The 24,275-nt window shown below is 24.1% G+C and overlaps 2 protein-coding genes across 2 annotated transcripts; both read right to left on the bottom strand.

Moving 5' to 3' along the window:
- Positions 1-19,198: 19,198 nt before the first annotated feature.
- Positions 19,199-20,458, bottom strand: LOC113559702. Its single transcript, XM_026965448.1, has 2 exons — positions 20,164-20,458; positions 19,199-19,848 (listed from the first exon to the last, which is right to left on the bottom strand). Exons 1-2 carry the CDS (start codon positions 20,456-20,458, stop codon positions 19,199-19,201), a joined length of 945 nt encoding a protein of 314 aa, XP_026821249.1.
- Positions 20,459-20,479: 21 nt separating this feature from the next.
- Positions 20,480-21,502, bottom strand: LOC113559700. Its single transcript, XM_026965444.1, has 2 exons — positions 20,752-21,502; positions 20,480-20,553 (listed from the first exon to the last, which is right to left on the bottom strand). Exons 1-2 carry the CDS (start codon positions 21,500-21,502, stop codon positions 20,480-20,482), a joined length of 825 nt encoding a protein of 274 aa, XP_026821245.1.
- Positions 21,503-24,275: the final 2,773 nt, after the last annotated feature.

The following is a 24,275-nucleotide window of genomic DNA, read 5'->3' as shown; positions in this document are numbered from 1 at the left end:
CCCTGAACAAGTATTTAAACACACCTATGCAAATTTGAGTTTTGCTGCCCTTTACATGTCAATACTACACAAATCTAGAATACAAAAATGTTAAATGCTGTCCTAGGCATGGGTTTATGTTACCTACTCCTTGAGCCGGGTCTGTTGACAGTGATTTTGAAACTAAACTAGATCAATTATTTCATTTTGGATTTAGAGCTTTAGAACTTAAAACATACCCAAATTAGGTGTAAATACTAATGTTCCCTTGGATTGTCAATATTTAATTTGTAGTAAAAATACTTTATTCATAAATTGTATGGTGATTATAGTACATATAATATTCTTAGGTCCTATTTTTTTTATTAAACTTTCATTGTATGAACACTGACAATGCTTTGATTATAAACATCAATAATAAATAAATATAAATGATAAACATACTGAGGATTAATTATTTGATTGTTTTTCAGATGATTTTTGAAAATAAAACATAAATTGAAGAGAGGAAGAGTACAAATAGATTTAAAAAGTGATCTCAGATATTGATGATTACTTATGGAATTCAAAAATAACCACAAGTCCTTCATATAAGTTTCTTGTAACTATGTCAGTCTTTTCTTTTTATGAAATATTAATATATTATTTAAAACTTTGTAATTATTCTATTATTTGTTACTTAATATTTTTAGCCAAATCAATCAGCTTTAACAGTTTTTCAGGATCAAAAAAGTCAAAATCAGGTAATATCTTCTAATATCTATCTGGTATAAAATAAAAAATATTTAAATTTTTTTAGGTCAAAATGATTTTAGCTATAATGATAAAATTAACGTATTTCAGAAAAGTTTTGATTTAATAGATAGAATAATATGGTAATTATTCTATTATTAAAATTATTTTACTCTTGTATGTATTTGATTTAAATAATGAGAGTATAATAAATAATGTTTATAATTTAAATTTAATATAATTTGTTATAGTAACAATATGTATTATTATTGACACTTTTTTTCGGTAATATAAACAGTGAAATATTCCTAACCTTTGGTTTTTCAAGAAGCATTCAAATAAGTGAAGTTAACAAAGCATCATATATTCTTTTTATAGTTGGAGTAATTTATTTTTATTTTTTTCTTATTTTATTGCTCGCACAATAAAATATTGTTATTAATAACAGAAATATTCAAGTGAATGATAAATATTCAACATCAATTATTGTAATACTATTACAGTTCATAAAAAAAAATACGTAAAGATTTTGGTTGAAAATTATTACCAGATGAAAACCAAGGATCAACTAAATGCTGACTTCCATGAAACAAATGCATAACAAATTTAATCAAATTTAATCAATGTTTTACATCTATTACATTCTCATCAAGCCGTACAAATATTAATATGTTTCCCGCTACTTATAGGTAAAATTATTATGGAAAATACAGTATTTTAAAATCAGTTGGTTAATAAAAATAGAAGTATTCTAATTTCGTAACACAAAAAAATTATGTTCATATTATAAATGAATTATCTATCGATAATTGGAAATAATATTAATTCAGTAATTTATTATGCTATGAAATAACTAGTTTTAAACAAATTAGCTTTATTTATTACTTTGCTGGCAAGTGCAGTACTAGAATTTTTCCAGGGGGAGGGCAGAGTGGAGAAAATATTTTTGTATCATATAATATAATATAGCTATTAGCTATATAATACAAACTTTTGAATAGTTAAAAATGTTTTAAGAATAATGTCAAATATTTTTAGGTACCTTATGTAAAAAAATATTTTATCACAAACCTTTAACAAGTATATTAATAATGATGTACAAAAATGATAATTTCTTTATTACTTTAATATTACATACCTTTGTGAATGAATAATTATGTTTTTTTTACTTACATTTCATAAATATAAATAAAAGTAATTATGTTTAGTAATGAACAGATGAATTTGTTTGACTCGACTTTAATTCAATGATTTGGGATACATTTGTTTGTTTATTTTCATCTAGTAATTAGTACTCCATAAAAATAATAATACATAAATAAAAGATTTTTTTCTTATTTTACAAATTTCAAAACATATTTTATTGAAATTGTAGTAAATTTTTTCCTCATTAGACAATACTAGTAGCCAATAGGTTAATCCATAATAAAAAGACAGAAGATGTTAATTGTTTAAATTTCATGAATTCAATTATTATGATTTATAATAATTTCAATTTATTCCTCAATTGATAACGTTTTATGACTTTATTATATCATATATATTTTTCAGCGGGAAGGGGGGCTCTAGCCTCCCCTCTTTGGCGTCATGCTTGTTTGCTGGAATGGCAGGAATAAAAAAAACATTATATAATTATTAAATCTATTATGTAAGTTTAGGTAAATAATCTTTTACCAGTAGATTCAATATAATAAAATAAATTTCTTCAACAGTAAATGAGTTTAGGGCCGTAACTAGGAATTTTCTAAGAGGAGGGTATCCATAGATAGGAATTTTACAACTTACTAGGTGCTCTTGCTCATCAGTTAAACTACCGCCATTAGCATTAATAAATAAAACAATATCATTATTTTGAGGATCAATAAGACAATAATCTTTAAAAAAGCTTAGATATTAGGCAAAAAGCATTGGCATACTAAGAAAGTAAACTAATAAGCTATTATAATTTATAATTATTATTAAAAAAATAGAAATGAAATAAAAATGTTGTTTCGGGTTTACATAGATAATAAGCTGAATAGTCACTAAGGTAGACGGAAAAAAAGTCTCCAGTTGCATTATAAATAAAATGAAACAATGACAAATCTGCAGATATTCTTAATTTTTTAAAACAAATGGGTCAAAATATAATAAAGATGTTTTATAACTGAATAAATACATTTTTATATTTTTAAATAATATAAGATATTTTTTTTAGTTTTAATAAACTTATTATAATTTTATGTTTTATATATTTTTATATATGGAATGGGAGACTTTTTTTCCTAATATCAGTTACTAGACCAAAATATGCAATATGTATGCAGTATGCCCAAAAACAATTGATAAATAAAATAAAGAGGTTTTTTCCACTTAAATTTTGAATTTTCACTGATTTATTAGCTAATGCATATCAACTTTTTATTTAAAAATACTGTTAAATAAATAATAACTTCTAATTATACTGTATTATATTAAATTATTTTAACTAATTTATAAAAAATACTTGATTTTGGTCAATACCAATAGATGCTAATTCAGATGAAAGAGAAACAATTTCACTATTATTATCATTAACATTAGTGTTGACTCCAGAAAAATAACTAATGATTTGTATGAAATTCTTTTTTGTAGTATTTAACTACATATGCTAAATATTGTATAAAACGTTAACTAAAAAATAGCTCGTGGATCTGTAAATACAAAATTGTGTCTGATATCAATGATACTACTATCAATATACATCTTGAGCTGGAGCACTGTACTATAATATATGTACTATATTATATTAAGTAATTATTCGGTTAAAGAAAAAAAAGGTTTAAAAAATTTTAAATTTTAGAATATACTAGAAATTTTTACATTTTTTATTTTGTTAAAGAGGGTTTGAACCCCCTAAACGCTCCCCATAGCTACGGCCCTGAATGAGTTATATTAAACATGTTTTAACAGCTCAATTAATTCAATGTATTGTATTATTTAATATTTAGTTTGACTTTATTATAGATTTTAGATTGTTTAAACATTTACTCAAACATTTAAAAAAGAAGATATTGTTTAGACATAGTAAGAAGTACTAATCTATCAGGAATGATGAATATGAATGCTATTGATAAGCATACAAATGAAATTAAATAATGTGTCAAAGCAGAAAATTACATAGGATAAATCTAACCAAATAATTATTAACAAAACTTTTTTTTGTTATTACATAATAATATGTATATACCTATTATAGATAAACAAAATAGTTATTATGTATTAAATAATTTATTATGTACAATTTAATTTAATTTATACTTTTAGTGTAAATGTATGTTGTATGTATATACATAATATATATATTTAAATTTATTGATTTCTTAAAATTATATATTTTGTAATTGTTACTATTTCTAATAAAAAAATAAGTATAATTTACTATTATTACTATTATTTTTATTATACCATTGATTATTAATTTAATTTTTTAATATAATATAATTATATTATTATATGTAATATTTATGTCAGTTACTAATCTTAATTTGTATCTCCAATGTTGTTGATTGAATATTATTGTTAAAAAAAAATATCAAAATTTTAATTGCAAGTATAATTTGTCTAGTAAAATTATTAAATATTAAGAGGACGCCAATTTTAAAATGAGTTATGTTGTTATATTTTATATAGTTATAACTCACTTTAAAATGATTATCAATAAAAGCATATATAATTTTCTAGATAATATTCTTACCTTTAAATTTTATAATAAGTAAATTTACTCTAATATTAAAGTTAACATCACCAAATGTGTTCTGCTGAATGTAAATTTGTTATGATGTACGTTAGTAAGACAGAGACAACACATGTGGGTATGGCGTCCTCTTAATTATATTTGATTTGTTAATAATTTAATAGTTAATTGCTAATAATGCTTGATTATGTTTATATATAATGTAAAAACAAATTTATAAATATTTTAAGTTTATAGATTTCATTTTATATTATTATATAAATTTATAATTGTAATTATGATGTCTATGAAGTCTAATTAAGTATTCAAATACACATATTTAAATACTTTTTTTGTATCTTAAATACTTTTCGACCAATGTATTTTTGAAATACTTAAAAATACTTTTTATTTGAATTTTTATTCTAGAATAGTAAATATTTTTTTTATTTTATTGTTTTACTCCAAATTCTAATTACTAATATTTAAAAAATGTCGGACCATCCCAAAATTTGTTTTTAGTTTATTCTTGTCACAAATACTAGTATGATAAGCGTACTTATCTAATATCTTGTACTTATTAAAGTATTATATTTATTAACTTGAACATTTATAAATAAGTTTAAATACCTATATATTTGCAAATAATGTTAATTACCCATATATTAGTTATTAATAAAAATAAATATTTTAATATGCAATTTAACTGAAATAAAAGTATTTGCTTAAGTATTTTGAATACTTTTAAAAGAATTTATTTGAATACGTAATTTAAATACAAATGATACCAAGTATTTAAATACGTATTATGAATGCATTTTAAAAGTATTCTTAACAAGACTGTCTATATGCTATAAATAATTATACATTTTAATAATTTGGATCACTAATGTTATTAATTCAATATATTATTGTTAATCTAATATATTAATCATTTTTAAAATTTGTATAATTTGTTTTAAAATTAATAATTAGTTATGTTTGTTTATATTTTGAAAGTTTATTAGTTAAAATTATAGGTAATGAATATGCAGTCCAGAAGTATTTAAAAGTTAGTCTATTGGTAATCAAACAGTAGTAAATAGATAAGCAGTTGGCATTCATTTGGACATAATAAGGATCATTGCCATATTTATTGACAGAATTTTGTTATGAATAAAAAACTAATATGATAACTATTCATTAATAATGAGTGTACTATTATTATATGAGTATTATTTTTATATTCTTAATCATGATTATCCCATCTATGTTTAATATGTATCTATATTATATATATTCTGTCAATATGCAATTAAACTACTTAATTTTTAACTTGGTAATGCCAAGCTTTAAAAATCATAGGTATTTATTGGCCCTGAAAAGAGCTTTTATTTAAAACTGGCGAATGCTACAACATGGCAAAAAAACCTTTACTTTTTTTAAATTTCGGAAATCTAAGACTAGGAGAATCCCTGAAAATAATCTGAGGTGTCTCAACTTACAAAATATTCAACAATTTCTTTGGTTCTCAATACCGTTTTGGTAATACTGCCGTCCTTGTATCTGAGTTAATCAGTACTGCTATATGAACACTATTTATAGAACAGAGTCACCAGTGTTATCGAAAAGACATTGTTATTATTTATTAATACTATTGTATACTATCTAAATTTTATTGACAGTTGCAATCAATTTACGTTACAATTTTAATTCACATTTTCATCACATCTATAGAGCACTAATGGTATTTTAGGTTGTAAGTGATATATCACTAATATCACTAGTTTAAAGTTATACAATATTATTTAGTTAGTGAAGTGAAAATAATTTTAAAAATAATTTGAGTTGTATCTAATACACAGTTAAAAAATACTATGAATGTGAACAAAACTATTTGATGCAAAGTATTTTATACAATGAAATAGTATTAATGTTTATTAAAGCAGAAAGAATTTCATGTTGAGAAATGAAAAAAGATATAGAGTGTATGATAAAGAGAATGCATGGAATGTTAGAAATAATTTATATGAATGGATGGAAATAGAATGTGTGGTCTATTTTCAAATGTAAGAAGGAGAATATTATTTTCCTAATAATTTATTATGTGTTTTGGAGAAAAAATGTTCCTAAACTATGCGGAAAAGATAAATCAATACTTCAAACTATTATAATTGTAAAATGAATTATAATATCGGTTGTTCATTACCAAAAGACATTTTAGTTGGCCATAATTATAGGTATATTAGTAATTATAATAAAAATAATGTAGAAAGTAATCGACTTAAAGTTTGAGGTTCGACAAGCTAAAAGGCAATATCATAATATATTTTATATTTAAAATATTATATTTTGCCGCGCACCTTCTGAAATGTAATACTGCTTACCAGTGCTCTGCCTACCCATGTGGTAGAAATATTAACTAATAACCGTAACAAGTTCTGACCATTCGGCGGCTAGCGATAACTAACCTTTTTATCTTAAATTGTGATATTGATAAATTAATCGACATATTTACTACAGTAGACTTGAATTATTGTTAAGTATTTCATACTTAGTTTATATTATTACTAATTATTAATAACACCATGTCTAAATAAATGTATTTATGTAAATATAATTTCTTATGATTGTCACAGCATAATTCGACAATCATAATTTAAAATTTCAAACAACGATTTTCTGAACAAACGGTTGTAATCAGATGCTCGTAATTCACGTTTTTTCAAATAAGTATTAGGAATCCTATAAGAATATTAATAGCAACCATTACACCTACACTGCAGCTTATTGATAAGTCGAAGTTTTGTCAATAGCTGCTAAAAGTTTAAATTGAACAGCTTAAACCTTATCATTTTATGGTAAGTATCAATAAAACATACCCTTGAAACCTTTTAATTATTAACTCTTAGAAATTAAATTAACATCTCATCTTTCTTTATTGGTACATCTTCAATTAACATATTAACAATTAATATATTCTATTGTAATATTTGTAATCCATTATATAGCATTTATTCGGTACTTGTTGTTTGACTGTCAATGTTACATTTATTTTGCTGCTTTTTATTTTTATTTTTTATTTATTGTAATGAATGATCATAAAAAAAAACCTTTTAGTATAACTAAAATAAATGTATAGTGTGTATACAATATAATCTAACAATTTTGCTTTTGATGAAAAAAATATCATGTACATAAAAGTCTAAATAAAATAATTATCTGTGAAAAATAATAATCGTTATTAAAATATAATAGCATTGATAAAATATATTAACGTAGCATAATATTAATTTAGTAATTTATTCTTTGGTGTTAGAGTTTATGTTTTAGATGTTTTATTAGTATATTTCACGTATTTTAATTATTTATAGTGTAACCTCTTTTTAAAAAACTATTTAAACATTTTTAGAAAAGTAACATTTTTATTTAGTAATTTGGTATCATGGTTATAAAATAAATTATAACCAGGGCTCGGGACTTAAAACATTTGCTTATTTTTATGGATTGACTAAAAATGTAGTAGAGTGCTATGGAAGTATATGTCATGTTAAAACATGATCAATTATGAAATTTAAGTGTTTTTTTTTTTTGCTTTTTTCAACGATTTTTTTTTAAAATATGATTTCCAGTTTTTTTACTTTTTATGGTTTTTTTCAGAAAATTTCTCAAAAAATCTATGAACAATGTCTCGAAAGTGAAATTTGATTTTTTTATATTTTAAAGATTTATTTTTATTATTTTTTAGTTAGAAACTTTTCCTAAACATTTTGTTTCAATATTTTTTATAGTCTTTAATTATATTATTTTTAGCACAGTTACAAATTATGTTTATAATACTTACTTTATCATGTAAAAAGAAAGTTTTTTTTTTATTAAATATTTTTGCTCAAATTTAAGTTTTTTAAATGCTTATTGGACTGCTTATAATGATATTTTAAATGCTTTTTTAAGCGCTAATTGAAAAAATGTAAAGTGTTATAAATCCTGAGCCCTGATTATGACTAATTTAAAGTTTACTCTTTAATGTAACACCAATGATAAGTCCAGTATAATACCACTAAACATACCACTAAACATACAAATGTACATGTAAACTAATATACTGTTATCTATTACTATAAAATATTATTATTAATAAATATATTATAGATAATATGTTGTTATTTAGATTAATATCATGTAGTAAATGTAAGTTTTTTAAGTGAAAAATCATTACTGCTTTATAAATGTCTATTAAACATTATTTTTTTAAGGACCATCAAGTTTATCAATTAAAAGTTTTACTATATATTCAATAATTTATAACAACAGATAATTTCATCAAAATGGCAAATATGGATGCATTGTATGCGAAGTGAGTATAAACTATATTTTTTCCAATAATATAATTTTAATTACATTATTAATTTATTCTTAGTCAAAGAACAAAATTAAGAATTAATTTGATTTTAAATTTTCGAATCAAGAAAGATTAAAACTATTTAATCTTATATTCATATTTTATTTAAAGAATTTGTTTGTGTTATTTATAACTTATAAAACAGAACAATAAATTTGTAATGATTTATTTATTAAAAGGACATCATACCCGCATGTGTTGTCTCTGTCTTACTAACGTACATCATAACACATTTTTATTCAGCAGAATAAATTTTATGATGTGAACTTAATATATAATATTACAGTAAATTTACCTATTATCAAATTTAAAGGTAAGAATATTATCTAGACAATGACATATGCTTTTAATGATATTATTTATTTTAGTGAGTCACAACTATGTAAAATATAACAACTTTAAAATATTCATAACTCACTTTAAACTGATAATATAAATAAAATCATTTGTCATTGTCTAGATAATATTCTTACTTTTAAATTTCATATTAAGTAAATTTATTCTAATATTAATGCTAACATCACAAAATGTATTCTGCTGAACGAAAATTTGTTATTTTACGTTAGTAAGACAGAGACAACACATGCGGATATGGCGTCCTCTTTAGATATAACATAAAGCTCGTGTTTTAATATATTTAATTTAATAAAAGGTAATATTTTCCATCTCTAATACCATTTTAGGTTTTATTGAAAATTTTAAAATTGATATTTATAATTTTTTTTTTAAATCAGACCTTTAAAAATAACTTGACTATTCTTCATTGTTTTAATTGACTTGTAGAAATTATAAATTTTTACTGTGATTAGTTGTCCTTTTCATTTTTTGTAAAAATAGATTTTTCATGATTATTTGCTTTATACTTTCTATAGTTGATCTCCTTCTATGATTATTTCCGTACACTCGTTTTTATAAATAAACCTATAAATCCATTATGTTGAAGCTATTAATTTCTTCTCTTTTTGATGCATTACAATTTCTATACTTAATTCAGTAGTTTTTTTATTTATTATATTTTTCTAACTTATGGTTCTTTATCTTAGACATGCGTAGGCTGCATCTGCTCTTTCTGTGACATCAAATTTTTTTCACAGTAAACTTAACTCTAAAATTAAAATTATAACCATGATAAAAGTTTACGATGGTATAAATAGTTAATACAATATATTTATACTTCATATAAATTTGCTGAAAATGTTCCTTAAAGTAAAAGTTATCAACAGACAATAATCAACAAAATAGAAATATGTGTTGCACCTAATCAGGAACTCTGTGTACGCCTATGTTTTTCATTACATTTCAAAGACCTTCAGTTTTCTGTTTTTAAATTGATTGAGTTTTGTACTACACATTCATGCATGATTTTAAAATTGTAGTTTAAGACATAGAATATATAAAATAATAAAAATGTTATTTTATTATTCATAATATTATAAATTAATTAATATACTAATTATATTTATTATGTTTAGATACGGGTTAAAAGAACTAAGAGTTGTACTTACCAGATTTGATGAAAAAACACTTCCAGTAATTACATATGATTATAATTCAAATTTCAATCATAATTTTTCGTAAGTTAAATAATTTTTCGACTTATAGTCAGTGTTTCCTAACTAACTAATCTAAATGTTCTGTCAGCCGGTGCCAAGGGTTTTGTGAGAAATTTGGAAAAATATAAATAAATTAATAATATTTTTGATTTGAATTATGATTCTAACATAGAATAGCGCCAACAATTATATGGGGGTTCCATAAAACATTCAAGCTCTTGCAATGGTTCCGCGAGTAAAAGAAGTTATGAAACACTGTTTTAATTTAATGTAAATTGCTTATATTATTCTATTAATATTAATTTTATATGGAATTTTAATTTTTTAAATATAAGTATTATTAAATTTTAACAATTTTATGTATCTTAAATAATTTATAGCAAACTAACTATTAATTTAAACAAATTGTAATTTATTTTTTTTTAAATCATAATTGAAACCATATACAGAATTTAAAATTGTGTATTTAACTCAAATAAAATGTATAAATTATAGTGTCTTGGGAGTATTTTCCATAAGATATAATGAGACTTTAACTAAAATTATCTTAAAAATTAAGTTTCTCATGGAGTTCTATTACTAAAAAAATTATACTTAAATAGATTTTTTGACACGCTTATGTCTGATTTATCTACATTTTTTAATAATAAATATTAATTTACACCAGTAATGCCTAACATTTTTCTTTAGTGAGCCACATTAGAAAAATATTGACTTTGTGTGGGCCACCAATAATGTAAATTTAATATTTTATTTCTATATTATACCTACTTGCATGCACATAATATGATATATATTTTACCTAAACATTTTTACATGGCAACAATTTTTAGCTCAATATATGTTAACTGATATTTATAATCCAACAAAATAAAATAATAGATCATGAATAGTGATGATCATTTGAACTCACCTTTAAGAATTGGTATCATGAAATTCCAAACCTGCATCGCATCATTGACCAACAACATTCACAAATTTCACATTAAATTGTCAAATCAATATTTCTATAGATTTAAAAGTAATTTTTCATAAATAATAAAATTAAAATGTTTGAAAACAATAAATTATTTTTAACACAAAAACAGACCACAGATACAGGGATGGGTATCACTGATTTACACAATCAAATGTTTTTAACATTTTCATCCAAATATCACCTCCGCCTTAATGTTGTTGTTGTTTTCAAAATAAAGTTATTAGTCCTAAAAAGTACATTGTATACAACTCAATTTTAATTTAAAATTGATAATTAGAGAAAAATTAATTTTTCTTAAAAAATCTTGCATTCTAGTCTTAATAAATTGTTCAAATGTTTTTGATACAGAAATCCATTAATGGTTTTCACATGTTAATTTATTTCCTATTGTACTTAATTGTAATATATTTTTTTTTTAAGAAGAATTTTAACATATTGACAGGAATTTATTGGGAAAAAAATGTTAGTGACAAATAAATATAATTGAAAACTTCTTTAATTAATCAATTAATTTTCTTTAAAATAAGTATAATATTTAGAATGACTTAAATTATGAATTACTGAAATTGTCAAGAATTATCCATTCTGCAAATAATACTCAAAAAGTTGTTGCTAATATTTGAATTTCTTATAATATATATAGTAATATCACAAAAATAATATTTAGATTGTTAATTTTTTAGAGATAAACACAATGCCATGGTGTTAATAAAGATTTTTTAAATTTTTATATATTTGAGCATTCTTCTAATAAAAAGAGTAACACCATTATTTACACCTAAAGAGTTAAATGGTTAAAATGTAAGTCATTTCAAAGATATATTTCACATAATACCATATAAATTCATTTTTTATTATTCCTAATAAATTAATGAGATCAAAAATGAAATAAGAATAATATTTATATTTATATTTATATTATATTTATAATAATATTTTTATTTCTTATGAAATAAGAATAATTGATAACCTTTGATACTACATATTTATTTGAAAAAAAAAATGATCACTACATTGCAGGAGTTTGTATGTAGAATTATTCTGAAAATCAAAATAATTTTTAATATTTTCTAATTACTTACTAAAAATATTGAGTAGTGTGCTCATTAAATATTTGATATCACAGACTTAAGAAGTTCTTTATTTTTTGTTAATTAACTAATTTTTTAAGGTCTTTCCTTGGCATTGTATTGGTATTGTCGTTTTTTTGAAATTTTGTTGTATATAGCCAACATAATGAAAGTGAGCTAGATTATCACACACAGATAATTCAAATATATTTTCTTCATTCATTAATTTTTCTAGATATTTTACAGATGTATTTAGGCGTTGCAAACAGAAAAGGAATAGAATGAGAAATTGAGATAACACCATTAATAACTTTAGAAATTATGTACTCTGGTTACAAATAAATAAGAGGAGATTCATAAACCAATACATAAGTTTTCCTTCAACTAACTGTTAATGTTGGGATCAGAACTGTGATAGTTAAGAGATATTTTGTGATAAATATATCTACATATGTTTAAAGATTTATAATTACAAATTGTTTTATTATTAGTTACAATTAACATATGATAATAAGTTTAATAACTGAATTATTTTTAATTTTGAAAAATTTTAAATTGGCAAATCATTGCTACATGAATGTCTCTTATATAATATTATCTTAAGTAAAATATTTTATTAATTAATATGTTTTTAAGTTAATTGATTCTACTAAAAACAGTTATAACATTTAAATAAAATAATTTCTTTATTCACTGAAAGTAAAAAATAATTATGAATTAATCAAAATTAAGTTTGTACTTAATAGTTATTACTTTTAACTTTTAGTTAAAATAAAATTTTTATTAACATTATTATGCAATTATTAAACTTATAGTTATATACTAATATCCATTTAATAAATTGAATATAAAGTATAGTGATTATTTTGTTGATAGCAGTATCAATGAAGTAATTTATGATTTTTTTATAATAAACATTTATATTTGTTTAACCACAATTTAAATTAATTTTTTTTTTAAAGGTCGCTCGATGTCGATGAAAATGGAAAATTTTGTGACATTTGTAAGATGAATTATATTGAAAAGAAAAGATTATTTGATCATGTCAAAAATAGCTTGGTGGATAGCTTTTTTAGATGTGAAATATGTAACATAGCATTACCTCGAAATCCTTACATTTTAGTTGATTTAGATAGGGATTGGAGTAAACGTAAAAAATGTGAGGTCTGTAGTGTTATATTTTGAACCATTATGAACTGAGGTACTGGGTCATCACAATGTAATTCCCATGCTCCTAACATCTTACACAACTTTTCCAAAGAAGTATTTGTACCAATTGCCCTAATTGAACACATTATAACACACATTTTGGAGAAAATTTGAATTTGAATTATTTTATTTTTAATGTTATCCATTGAATTGTTTTTAATCCATTAAGATGTTGTTTAACTTTAAATTTATTAATTGATACTAAGTTCCTGGCTAAATATTCTCAAAATGTGTAGTATAATATTGTTTGTAATACAAGGTGATTATTTTATCATTGTACACTCATTATTTCAAAAAATATTCATGTTTTTGAAAACATTTTTATTACGTAGTTTCAAGATAAAAAACGATATTTTTATTAAAAACTTAAAAATATAAGGATAAAAAATATTTAAAAATATAATTATTTAATAAAAACATAGTTTTTTTAACTTGAAACTATGTAAAAAAATGTTTACCTTTAAATTTGATATTATATAAATTCTCTTTATAATTAAAAGTTATTACATTGAATTGGAACTGCTGAAAATAAATTTGCTATATTGTCTGTAAGACAGAGACAATAAATAACATGGGGTTCTCCAAAAAATACAAAACCTATTTTAATACTAAACTATAGATGATAGATAGTATTTAATTTTAAGTAAACCTGATTATTTGTATTCCTTTATTTAATAAATGTGATACTCATATAGAGATTAATAATCTACTCCTAGGTTATTGAGAAATCTAGACTGACACTATACTGAAATATTAAAACTACTGTATGTTTAAAAATCATTATTGAAAATGTTATAAAATATAGTATACAAATTAAATTACATATCTACAAATAAGATTTTTTGAAAACATGATTTAAAAATAATTATAAAATGATATGATAATAATTTTTTATTTTTATGAATTTATGGTTTTTTTAATGTCATTTTTTAAACTTTATAATTGTATTAAAATTAATTCCTGTGATTTGAATAATAAAATTGTTATTTTTTAAATCAATATTTAAAATTTTTTCCTTGAATATGATATTAAAAAAGACATTATATAACAAGAATGCTTTGGCAGAAGACAAAAGGTTAAACAAAATGATTTTCAATCTTTTATAGATACTTTCAGCTAACTTGTCTGAACTGCCATTTCTAATATGAATTTATTCTCTTATAGACACAAATAGTAGTGATATCACATTGTCTATTGATAAGACCGACGGTTCAAAAAAAATGTTATCACGGTTCATTCCATAAGAAATATATGGGTCGAAAAGATATTTGAAAAAATTAATTTTAAGTGCATTTGTATTTTTTTCTTTAAGTGTTAACTATTAAAAACATGTTCTTACAAGTTTATACATATAATATACCGACCGAAAATATGAAGCTAAACGCTTTTTTAACAAATTTTAATATTTTGTACTTCTATGGTACACACATTATACACAGATCAGTTAAGTATTATTAATATTTTTTACTATTGCAATTTTCACATAGAAGTATGTATAATTTTCCTTCCATTTTATACCATTTTACATAATAAATATGTGTTATGACTATACTAATATATATTTATTTGTTGTGTTTTTCTCTTGGAGCCATTTACTTGCCCATTTCTGTGTGTCAATGAAGTATCGCAGATTTTCTTTTTGAAGAGTTTTTTCGAGGTGAGTCAAACACGTTTTACATAATATATTAATATTTTTTCTAAATTAAAATATGTTAAATAATTGTTTTCTTAGTGTTTGGTTCAATTTTGTGTTCAGTTTTGTTCTCACATTTCCAATCAAGAGGAATGTAAATTTTTCAGATTTCCAGCAAATGATGCCGAGTGTAAGACATGGGCTAAGTCTGGTAGGTATTTGATTTTCTTTAAAAATATTCAACTTTTTTAAATGAAAAAAACTATTTTGTGTATAGGAGGGCAGATGCAGTACCTACATAAAACAACAAAATATGTTGTTGCCATTTTAAAAATGGTCTAAGTATTTTTGAGTGGAATAAAATTACACATTTTACATTTAAATCCCTCCCCAAAAATATACAAAGTAGCTATATACAGGGTTGGGCAAGATACTAAAAAAAGTATCATGATACATGATATGTTTATTTATTGTAAATTAATCACTATATGTATTATGTATATAAATACACCAACATTAATAAATTACATAAAAATTACAACTTATTATACTTAATTATACATATTGTGTTTAATTGGTTATGGCCTTGTGGTTATAAATGAATTTATAAATTGAATTGGATAGATATAGATTTTACTATATTTTAAATTAAATGTTATTTTTATGAATTTCTTGAGAAGTACACACTACACGTTGTTCCCAGTGAAAGTACTTTAAGAAAGACATACATAAATGACTGCTTTGACAAATGTATGTCGGAAATAAGGCAATATATTACAGTAAACAAAATATGGGTGTCAATCAACGAACATCTGATGTGGAAGGGAGGTACATCGCTAACGTAGTTGTGGGGACATTATTGTCAGATGGTCCTGATAAAATTTTTCTTTTGACGACGGAAGTACTTGAAAAAGCCAATTACTCTACAATTACAAAACTATTTATAATTATACATATAATTATGTACAAAAAATGTTTTAAATAGTATAAATTCAGTTTAGTTCCTTCCACTATTTTCATTTCTTATTTTAACTTACTAATTAAATCAAATAGACTAGGGGTAACTAAACTGCATTTATTCTAATTGTTAAATTCTTTTAAATAGAATTGGAAGATGAGTTTTTGAAAAAGTCACTTATAGATGTACAACCAGAGGTAGTAAAAGAAAAAATGCATTTAATGATAGTCCTTCTACAACCCCTCTCTTATCTTCCTCATGTAATATTAGTTCACATGATGACTAATTTATCAATCATTTCTTCAGAAGTGCCTAAATTATCAAGACTTAGATTCAGGAAATTAAAATCTGCAATTAATAGCAATGTCCTACAAAGCTCATCTGGCTCTGAATTTGATGACAGTGATATTGTTCCTTCATATGAACCAATTCCACATAGTGATACAATTGATAATATATCAGCAGAAAATAGTGACAATGAGAATAATATATCTGAACCATTAAACATAGAAAATATGGACCTCTTAGTTGATTTTATTGAAAATTCAGATGATGATTTTAATTATGTAGAAGATAATAATGAAAATAACATATTATTTAGTTTTTTAAAAGACCAACCTCTTACATCATTATCTTATGACTGATTTAATTTTAATGAATTGTATGGACCTAATGTGTTAGTAGACATTAAATCACCTTAATAAACCCTTTATGGGTTAGTGGCATAAATAAAAACCACTTTGATTTGTATGGTAGATGTGCACAGTTATTTTTATGATGAAGATATAATCTAGAATGTGGCATGTGTGGAGGCAACTTTTAATATTACCATAGACGGGCAGAACTATTTTTTTTTTTTGATAACATCAAATTAGCTAACTATAACCATTCTATTATTTGTTTGTAACATTTTTGTCCGAGGGAACAATAATGTATCATCAATTTCTTGCCCTGTGGGTGATGGCTGAAATATGTACCACCAAACTATAATGGAATATGAACTTTACTGGACTTAGAATTATTAGGATCTTTTAACTTTTTTCATACCTGCAGCATACATTTAGAAAAATTAAATTACTATAAAATATAATTCAATCACAATTTTTGCATGAAAAATACTCAACTAAAAAAAATAATAATAAAATAATTCCAAATTATATTTAAAAAAAAATCACTTGATTTGCAAACAACATTTAAAAAATTCAAATAAAACAATATAACCTAATATATATATATTTACCATATATATATATATATGGTAGCCCGAGATACTTGCTATGAGCTGTGTAAGTTTCAAAGTGATCGGTCGAAGGGTTGATTTTATACGATTTTTGGAATTTTTTAAAACACGATTATACGTAATTTAGCATAAAAGGTACCGTACGCGGATTGCTGTATCAACAATGCACAATGAGAACGCCGCCTCCGTGATATTTGTAGTAGGCACATCAAACTCGCAGGTATGGTAGCTCGGGGTACTTTCTACAAGCTGTGTAAGTTTCAAAACGATCGGACAAAGGGTTGATTTTATACGATTTTTTATAGGGCGTTTAGCCGTTGCCAGGTGAATACAGCGGCAGACCAACAGTGCAAAACGAAACTAAGTTTGAAACATTCCGAGCCCGGCTATCTTGTAGTTCGGGGGTATTGATTTATCAAATAAGTGTTTATTTAACTACTAAATATTGCATCATTTTACGGCAAGGAAGTGGTCGGGGTACGGTGTGTACTAGGAGGCGGCGTCGGCATTCAAATACTTCTAATCGAATAATTTACAATTTTTTTAATTTTTTGAAAGACAGAATCTAATAGTTAATAATAATTTTAATAATTTTTTTAGGCATAAAAAATACAGTCGTCGAGTATGATTATACAATTGAAAAAAAAACTTTTAAACAAATGATGATATGTTGCCCATTTTGTCATGAAAAATTTATTTTTGAAGATACTTTTATGAACCATATAAGAAATATACATTTTCCAATGCCAAAAAAACAAATTCAGTCAACCACAGCAGTAAATGATGTAAAACCTAATTTAAATAAATTATTATTACTTTTATAATAAGTTTTTAATTTGTATTTGTTTTTAATAGAACTTATTAATAATAATAGCAGTATCGATCAAAAAGCTAGGATTTATAAAAATATTTTCTTTCACTTTGAGATATTTTCTTAATAGCTATGGGTGCCACATAAAAAATGACGATATATTCAATGACATTCTTATTATCAATTCCAGTCACACACAATGCCTAATAAATAAAAATACAGAATATGAATTCAAAAGATATAATGAAATAAATAAAATAATAAAATATTTGGAAAATCAAGGAAACATTCAATTTATTACAAATGAAACTCAGAGGAAAATTAATGACATATCCGGATCTTCTGTAAATTCAACGTATAACAAAAAAAAAAAAGGAAACAATCACATTTATTAACGGCAAACAAATATTGAATTACTCACAATACATATGTTCTCTAAAATCTAAAAATCCAGAACCTAAATTTACACCTGTATTGGATGAACAATTTATTTTTTTTCACCGGAACCCATAATTATACAAAACCATACATTCAATTTACAGGAAAATATAAATTATATAAGAGACATCCAAAATTTAGAATATTTAGTATCATCTATAATAACATTCGGAATGTATGATTCTATTCAGGCCCCCCACATCATATTTTTGGCCCGGGTACACAAATAAATCCGGGCCCCTCTTGAATAACAATTTATTTTTCGACATGAATATACCTTAAATATTAGTTTTAAATATAAATTATAGGAGTAGGTAGGTATAATTAAAAAATAAAATATCAACAAATTTGTAGGTATCTTTTATAAATTGAAGACATGTATAATGTAATATAATGTACAAACTAAAAATGTATTTAATTTTTTAAATAACATGAAAAAACATGAAAAAAAGAAGTTATAAAAAAATTGAAAATAAAATAGTATAATTAATATAACTTATAACAATTTTAAAATTTCTATACTAACTAAATTTTTCTTTTCTTGCTTTTTTTTGAGCAAAGTTGTGTATAATGTCATCAAAATTAATACTTGATGCCAACTTGTGTTCAATAGATAAAATACCAAGAGCATTGAGACGTTCTTGACCGATTGAAGCTCTCTGCCATGTTTTAAGCTGATTTCCCAACTTACTAAATGCTCTCTCTGCTTCAGAGACTGTTACTGGTAGCGTACAAAAAATTCTTAAAGCAATACAAGTGTTTATAAAAATTTTCTCTAATTTTTTAGTATATATTTCGTTTAATAACTTCAATGGAGGTATTTCAATTTCTGTTAGAAAAACAGATTTATGAATTTTCCTTAAATGTAGTAATTCATTCAAAATATTTGGCGATAAATCATCAGAATATATTTTTATGATTTCTTTCAACTTTATTTCAAGTTCTGTAGAAGATAACTTCATGTAGCATAAAATAGGAGAAAATAGATCACACATTTTTTTATGAGCTTCAAAACGATGCGTTAAATCAGTAATAATAAAATCTATACTAGCAAAAATGACATCTCTTCTAAAATAATCATGTGCTATACTTTCTGTACTAGGTTGAATATCCGTTTCTGAAGAAACTTCGTCATGAAAAACTTTTCTTTTCTTAGTTCTTTTTTCTTTATCTTGGAAATTTGGTAAAATATTCAAATTACTTGCCACTAATTTCGCTTCATTTAAAATTATAGACCACTCGTTTCTTATATTTTGTAATTCTTTAATTAAATCTTTCATTAGATCAATTTCAGTTTCAAGAGATATACCTCTTGACTGAATTATAACATTTCTTTCATTTATAGAAGAAAGTACTTTAAACCAAAAATTAGCCATAGCTATACATTCAAAGGAAGAAAAATAATTTTTCAAAGATATTATTTCACAATACATTTTTTCTGGCAAGTTAATTTCATTTAATATTCGATCTAATGATTTTAAAATACCAGGAAGATGATGAACAATAGGACGTATGGCTGAAACACGTGAGCTCCATCGTGTCTCATATTGAGATTCTAGTGATATATTGACCTCTTCGTTTAAAATACTCCATTTTGCTGGATTGCTACTAAAAGTTACATATAAAGTTTGTACACATCCAAAAAACGTTTTCACTCTAGAATTAATTTTTACTGCATTTACACCAACGAGATTAAGGGAATGAGCGCTGCATGGCGAATAAAGAGCAAGATGATTTTTTTCCAAAATACGTGCTTGTACACCCTTAATTTTTTCACTCATATTAGCCCCATTGTCATATGCTTAGGCTCGACAATCTGCCAATGGGATTTTGTGACGTTCTAACGCTTTTAGTAATTCTGAAGCAATACTTTCACCTGTTTTTTCATTAAAGTTCAAAAATTCAATAAATTTCTCTTTAATTTCAAATGTTTTATTTTCACTGATATATAAAACATATCTTAAAATTAAAACATTCTGTTCTTGGTGAGAAACGTCAGGAGTAGCATCAACAATAACACCATAATATATTGACTTAATTCGTTCGTTTAGAATATGGTTTAAAACTTTTTCACCACAAAGAGAAATAAATTCATTTTGACTCATCCAAGACAAATAGTGGGTCTTTCCTTTCATACTCTCGCCTTTATTTTGATATTTTTCAACAGTTGCTAAATGGTCTCTAGTTACCTCATCATACCGCCCAAGAAGTTCTAATATTCCAAGAAAGTTACCATTGTTTACTTCACCGATTTTGGTACTGCTACCCTGAAAAGGCAATCCTCTAGAAGCGAGAAACAAAGTTACATCAAGGAGTCTTTTTAGAATAGCCTTCCATTTTTCTGCTTCACTAAGAATTGTTTTTTGTAATTGACTATCTACTCCAAAACCAAACAAAGACTGTTGTACATTTTTCCATTTACAATAACAAGTACGATGCGTTTCACTATTTTCATGAAGTGGAAGTCTACCATATAATTTTTTCCAGGGTATTGTTTTTGGAGAAAATCCACTTCTCTTAACTAGAACACTACGACTTTTTATTGACTCAGTAAGATTTTCACTAAATAACAAACAAGGAAAACAGTGTAATGTTTTTTTTGAAGAACTATAAATGAGCCAATCTCGTGGATATTTTTCTCTATTATTTGATGATTTAGTATATAACAAAAATTCAGAAAATATTTTACCATTACAATCTTTAGATATGGCTTTTCTCATTTTAAATATGTTATCGAAATTAGAAGGATTCGTAGCAATAATTTGTTGACGAATATCGTCGTTGATATGTTCCGGCCATAAACCGGGGTCGAATAAATCGTGCATATCGATATTGTGTGTAAAGAGAGCATTTGTATTTTCATGCTCACAGATTTCTTTTTTGGAAATATTTTTAATCAAAATACGTTTTTTAGCAGGGTATTCTATGTCTATATTTTCATTTTCAACTGGTATAGTTTCAATAGAGTGTGTATTTTTTTCAGGTTCTTTTGGTTTAAAAAATTTACTTATTACCTGAGTGTTTGAAAATGTTTTTTCTTCTTTTTCTTCTTTCAATTTTCTTTTCTGATATCCAGATTTGTGTTTATAAAAAGACATTTTGAGTAAAATAATCGAAATAAAACAAATTATAATATTTACGATTTTACGTACGTATGACGTGCCTATACGATACGTGGTTATAGTAGAAACTAAAATGAAACGAATTATCAGTTATTGTATAAATATAAATATTGCTTACAATTCGGATTATATATTTTGTTCGTATCATAGTTATTTATAAATTAGTTATTATGAATTCCGTAGACATAACCACTACTTTTGTGTGTCAATGAAGAATCATAGACATATTAATAAATATTAATAAATGTTTTAATATTTAATATGTCTATGTGTAGAAAAATAGAACAGAACTGCATGTTTACACAAAATAAATATACGACAATAATATAACATAACGATATAATATATAAATATAAACTAACATTTATATCTAGACAACTAATCTATATCTATATATCTATATATCTAGAAAACTAAATTATTACGAACAAAAATACAACGTATATACATTTATAAATAAACCAACTTTGGTTATTACTAGTAACGGAAAGAGAAGGAAAAATTTCATAGGCGATCAATTGTTTTCAAGTTATTAATAGTGGTGTGATATCATAATATTTAGAATTTAAGCTTTATATTTCGCATATGATTTTCGAGTTGATTAAAAAAATCCTAAAATAATTAATACTTGAATCTTGAAAAAAAAATTAAGTATTTAAAACATTTTTCTAATATATTTTGAAGTAATTATTATTAGCCCGGCACGGACGCCGGGCCCCTCGGAAGTCCGGGCCCCAGTACCATGGGTCCTCCTGACCCCCCCCCCTTGTGGGGGCCCTGATTCTATTGACACGTGAGTAAAAATATTTAATAATTAATTTAAAATTATAAATATACATAGGTCTTATTCAAACTTGTTTAAATTCCATTGATATATTTTTTATAAAGTTTATTGATGCTCTTGAGGAATGGTGGAAATATACGAACATTAATTTGTTTGATAAATTGAATAAAGTGTAAGTAATAGAAAAAACATTAAACTACATCAATGAAATAATTATAGTTCACAATGTAAAATATAAAATTAAAAAAATAGATGGAGTTATAAGCAACCTGATTGCTATATTGAACTGAATTCAAATTGTGTAGTCGAGTTCAACATACCCTGCAACATCACAGAGTCCTTGACTTTTGATCAAACAATAATTTTGGCAAACTTATATATATATTACAATGCATCCGAGGACATAACACATTACGGGCATACTGTAAGTTTTACATTAATTATATGTATGAATGATATAAATTTTTTTTTTTTTATTTTAGCTAAACAATATTTTCGGCCACACTATAATAATAATGAACATCATAAAATTCAACTTCACAAACAAAAAATTCACTAAAATAGCATTAAAAGAATTGAGTATGATAAATTTCATAATCATCATAAAACGTAAAAAAAAAACATTATGTTTACCTAATATGTATGAAATAAACAATGAAATTAACAAATATAAACATTTTAAAATAATTCAAAACATTTTAAATATTTCACTTGGAGAATATATGAGAACTGCCATGCTTTATAATGTAAGTTTTGATTTTTTTTGTTTAGATACCATCATATTTACTCACAAATTCTGATCATTATATTTCATTTTATACTATGTTTCAGCTGCCCACAAAAATATACATAAAAAACAAAGCAAAAAAACAAGATCAATCAGTAAAATACATGTTTCAAAAATTACTATCCAAAATCATATTTATTACACAATGCTTAAATTTAATTACTTTTTCTGAAAAAACATCCATAAACACAATTCACTCCACAATACAAAACGAAATACAATCTTATACAACCACATTACAAAATTTTCTAAGAACACTGCCAAAATCCCAATTCCCATCAAAAACTTATAAAGAACTGCTTGAAGAAACCAATAAAAATCATCTAAAACAAATTATCGCACATCAACAAGAGAAATATTACAAAAGAATAAATGAAGATAACCCTTTCCAAAATGTAAACACCGTAACAACACAAAAATTTTATCCTACTACAACACCATTTAAAGGGTACATCAATGGACATTATCCAAAATAAAAAGATAAAAAATAATTTAAAAAAATAAATATGAACGGGCTTGTTTGAATGTATTATGAATTATTGTTGTTTATTATCATATTACCTTTATTGCAGATCTTACATGTGTTTTTATACCTAATTTAGCATAAAAGGAAGGTATATAAATATATATATATATATTCTGTAAATTATTGTGAATTTGAAATCCTCAATAATTTTTAGTGTGACCTCCTCCACAGAGAACACAGACAGGAGGTTGATCGTTGGTCTCGGAACAAGCTGTGGTTGGATGATTGGAGTTACAGCGAATACATATTGATGGATTTGCAGTAGATATACACAATAGGTTTAAGATTGTCCTTACTCTTGGCAATTTATTTATTGCATATATCACGTCTTTTATACGGTTCTTCTGTTTTTATCTTTATATTAAATATTAAATTTAGA

This window comes from Rhopalosiphum maidis, chromosome 3 (genome assembly GCF_003676215.2).
Source record: "Rhopalosiphum maidis isolate BTI-1 chromosome 3, ASM367621v3, whole genome shotgun sequence".
Classification (NCBI taxonomy): domain Eukaryota; kingdom Metazoa; phylum Arthropoda; class Insecta; order Hemiptera; family Aphididae; genus Rhopalosiphum; species Rhopalosiphum maidis.
Note: the sequence above shows the minus strand (reverse complement) of the source record. Positions and strands in the feature narration are given on the sequence as shown.

What these genes read in the sequence shown, in the direction of transcription:
- LOC113559702 (XM_026965448.1), bottom strand. Translation starts at nt 20,458, where the DNA reads ATGAGTGAAAAAATTAAGGGTGTACAAGCACGTATTTTGGAAAAAAAT. An exon ending in TATTGTTCATCATCTTCCTG is followed by an intron (nt 19,849 to 20,163) that starts GTATTTTAAAAT and finishes CAAATTTCCAAG; the next exon opens with ATAAAGAAAAAAGAACTAAG.
- LOC113559700 (XM_026965444.1), bottom strand. Translation starts at nt 21,502, where the DNA reads ATGCACGATTTATTCGACCCCGGTTTATGGCCGGAACATATCAACGAC. An exon ending in TGAATTTATTTCTCTTTGTG is followed by an intron (nt 20,554 to 20,751) that starts GTGAAAAAGTTT and finishes ATGAAAAAACAG; the next exon opens with GTGAAAGTATTGCTTCAGAA.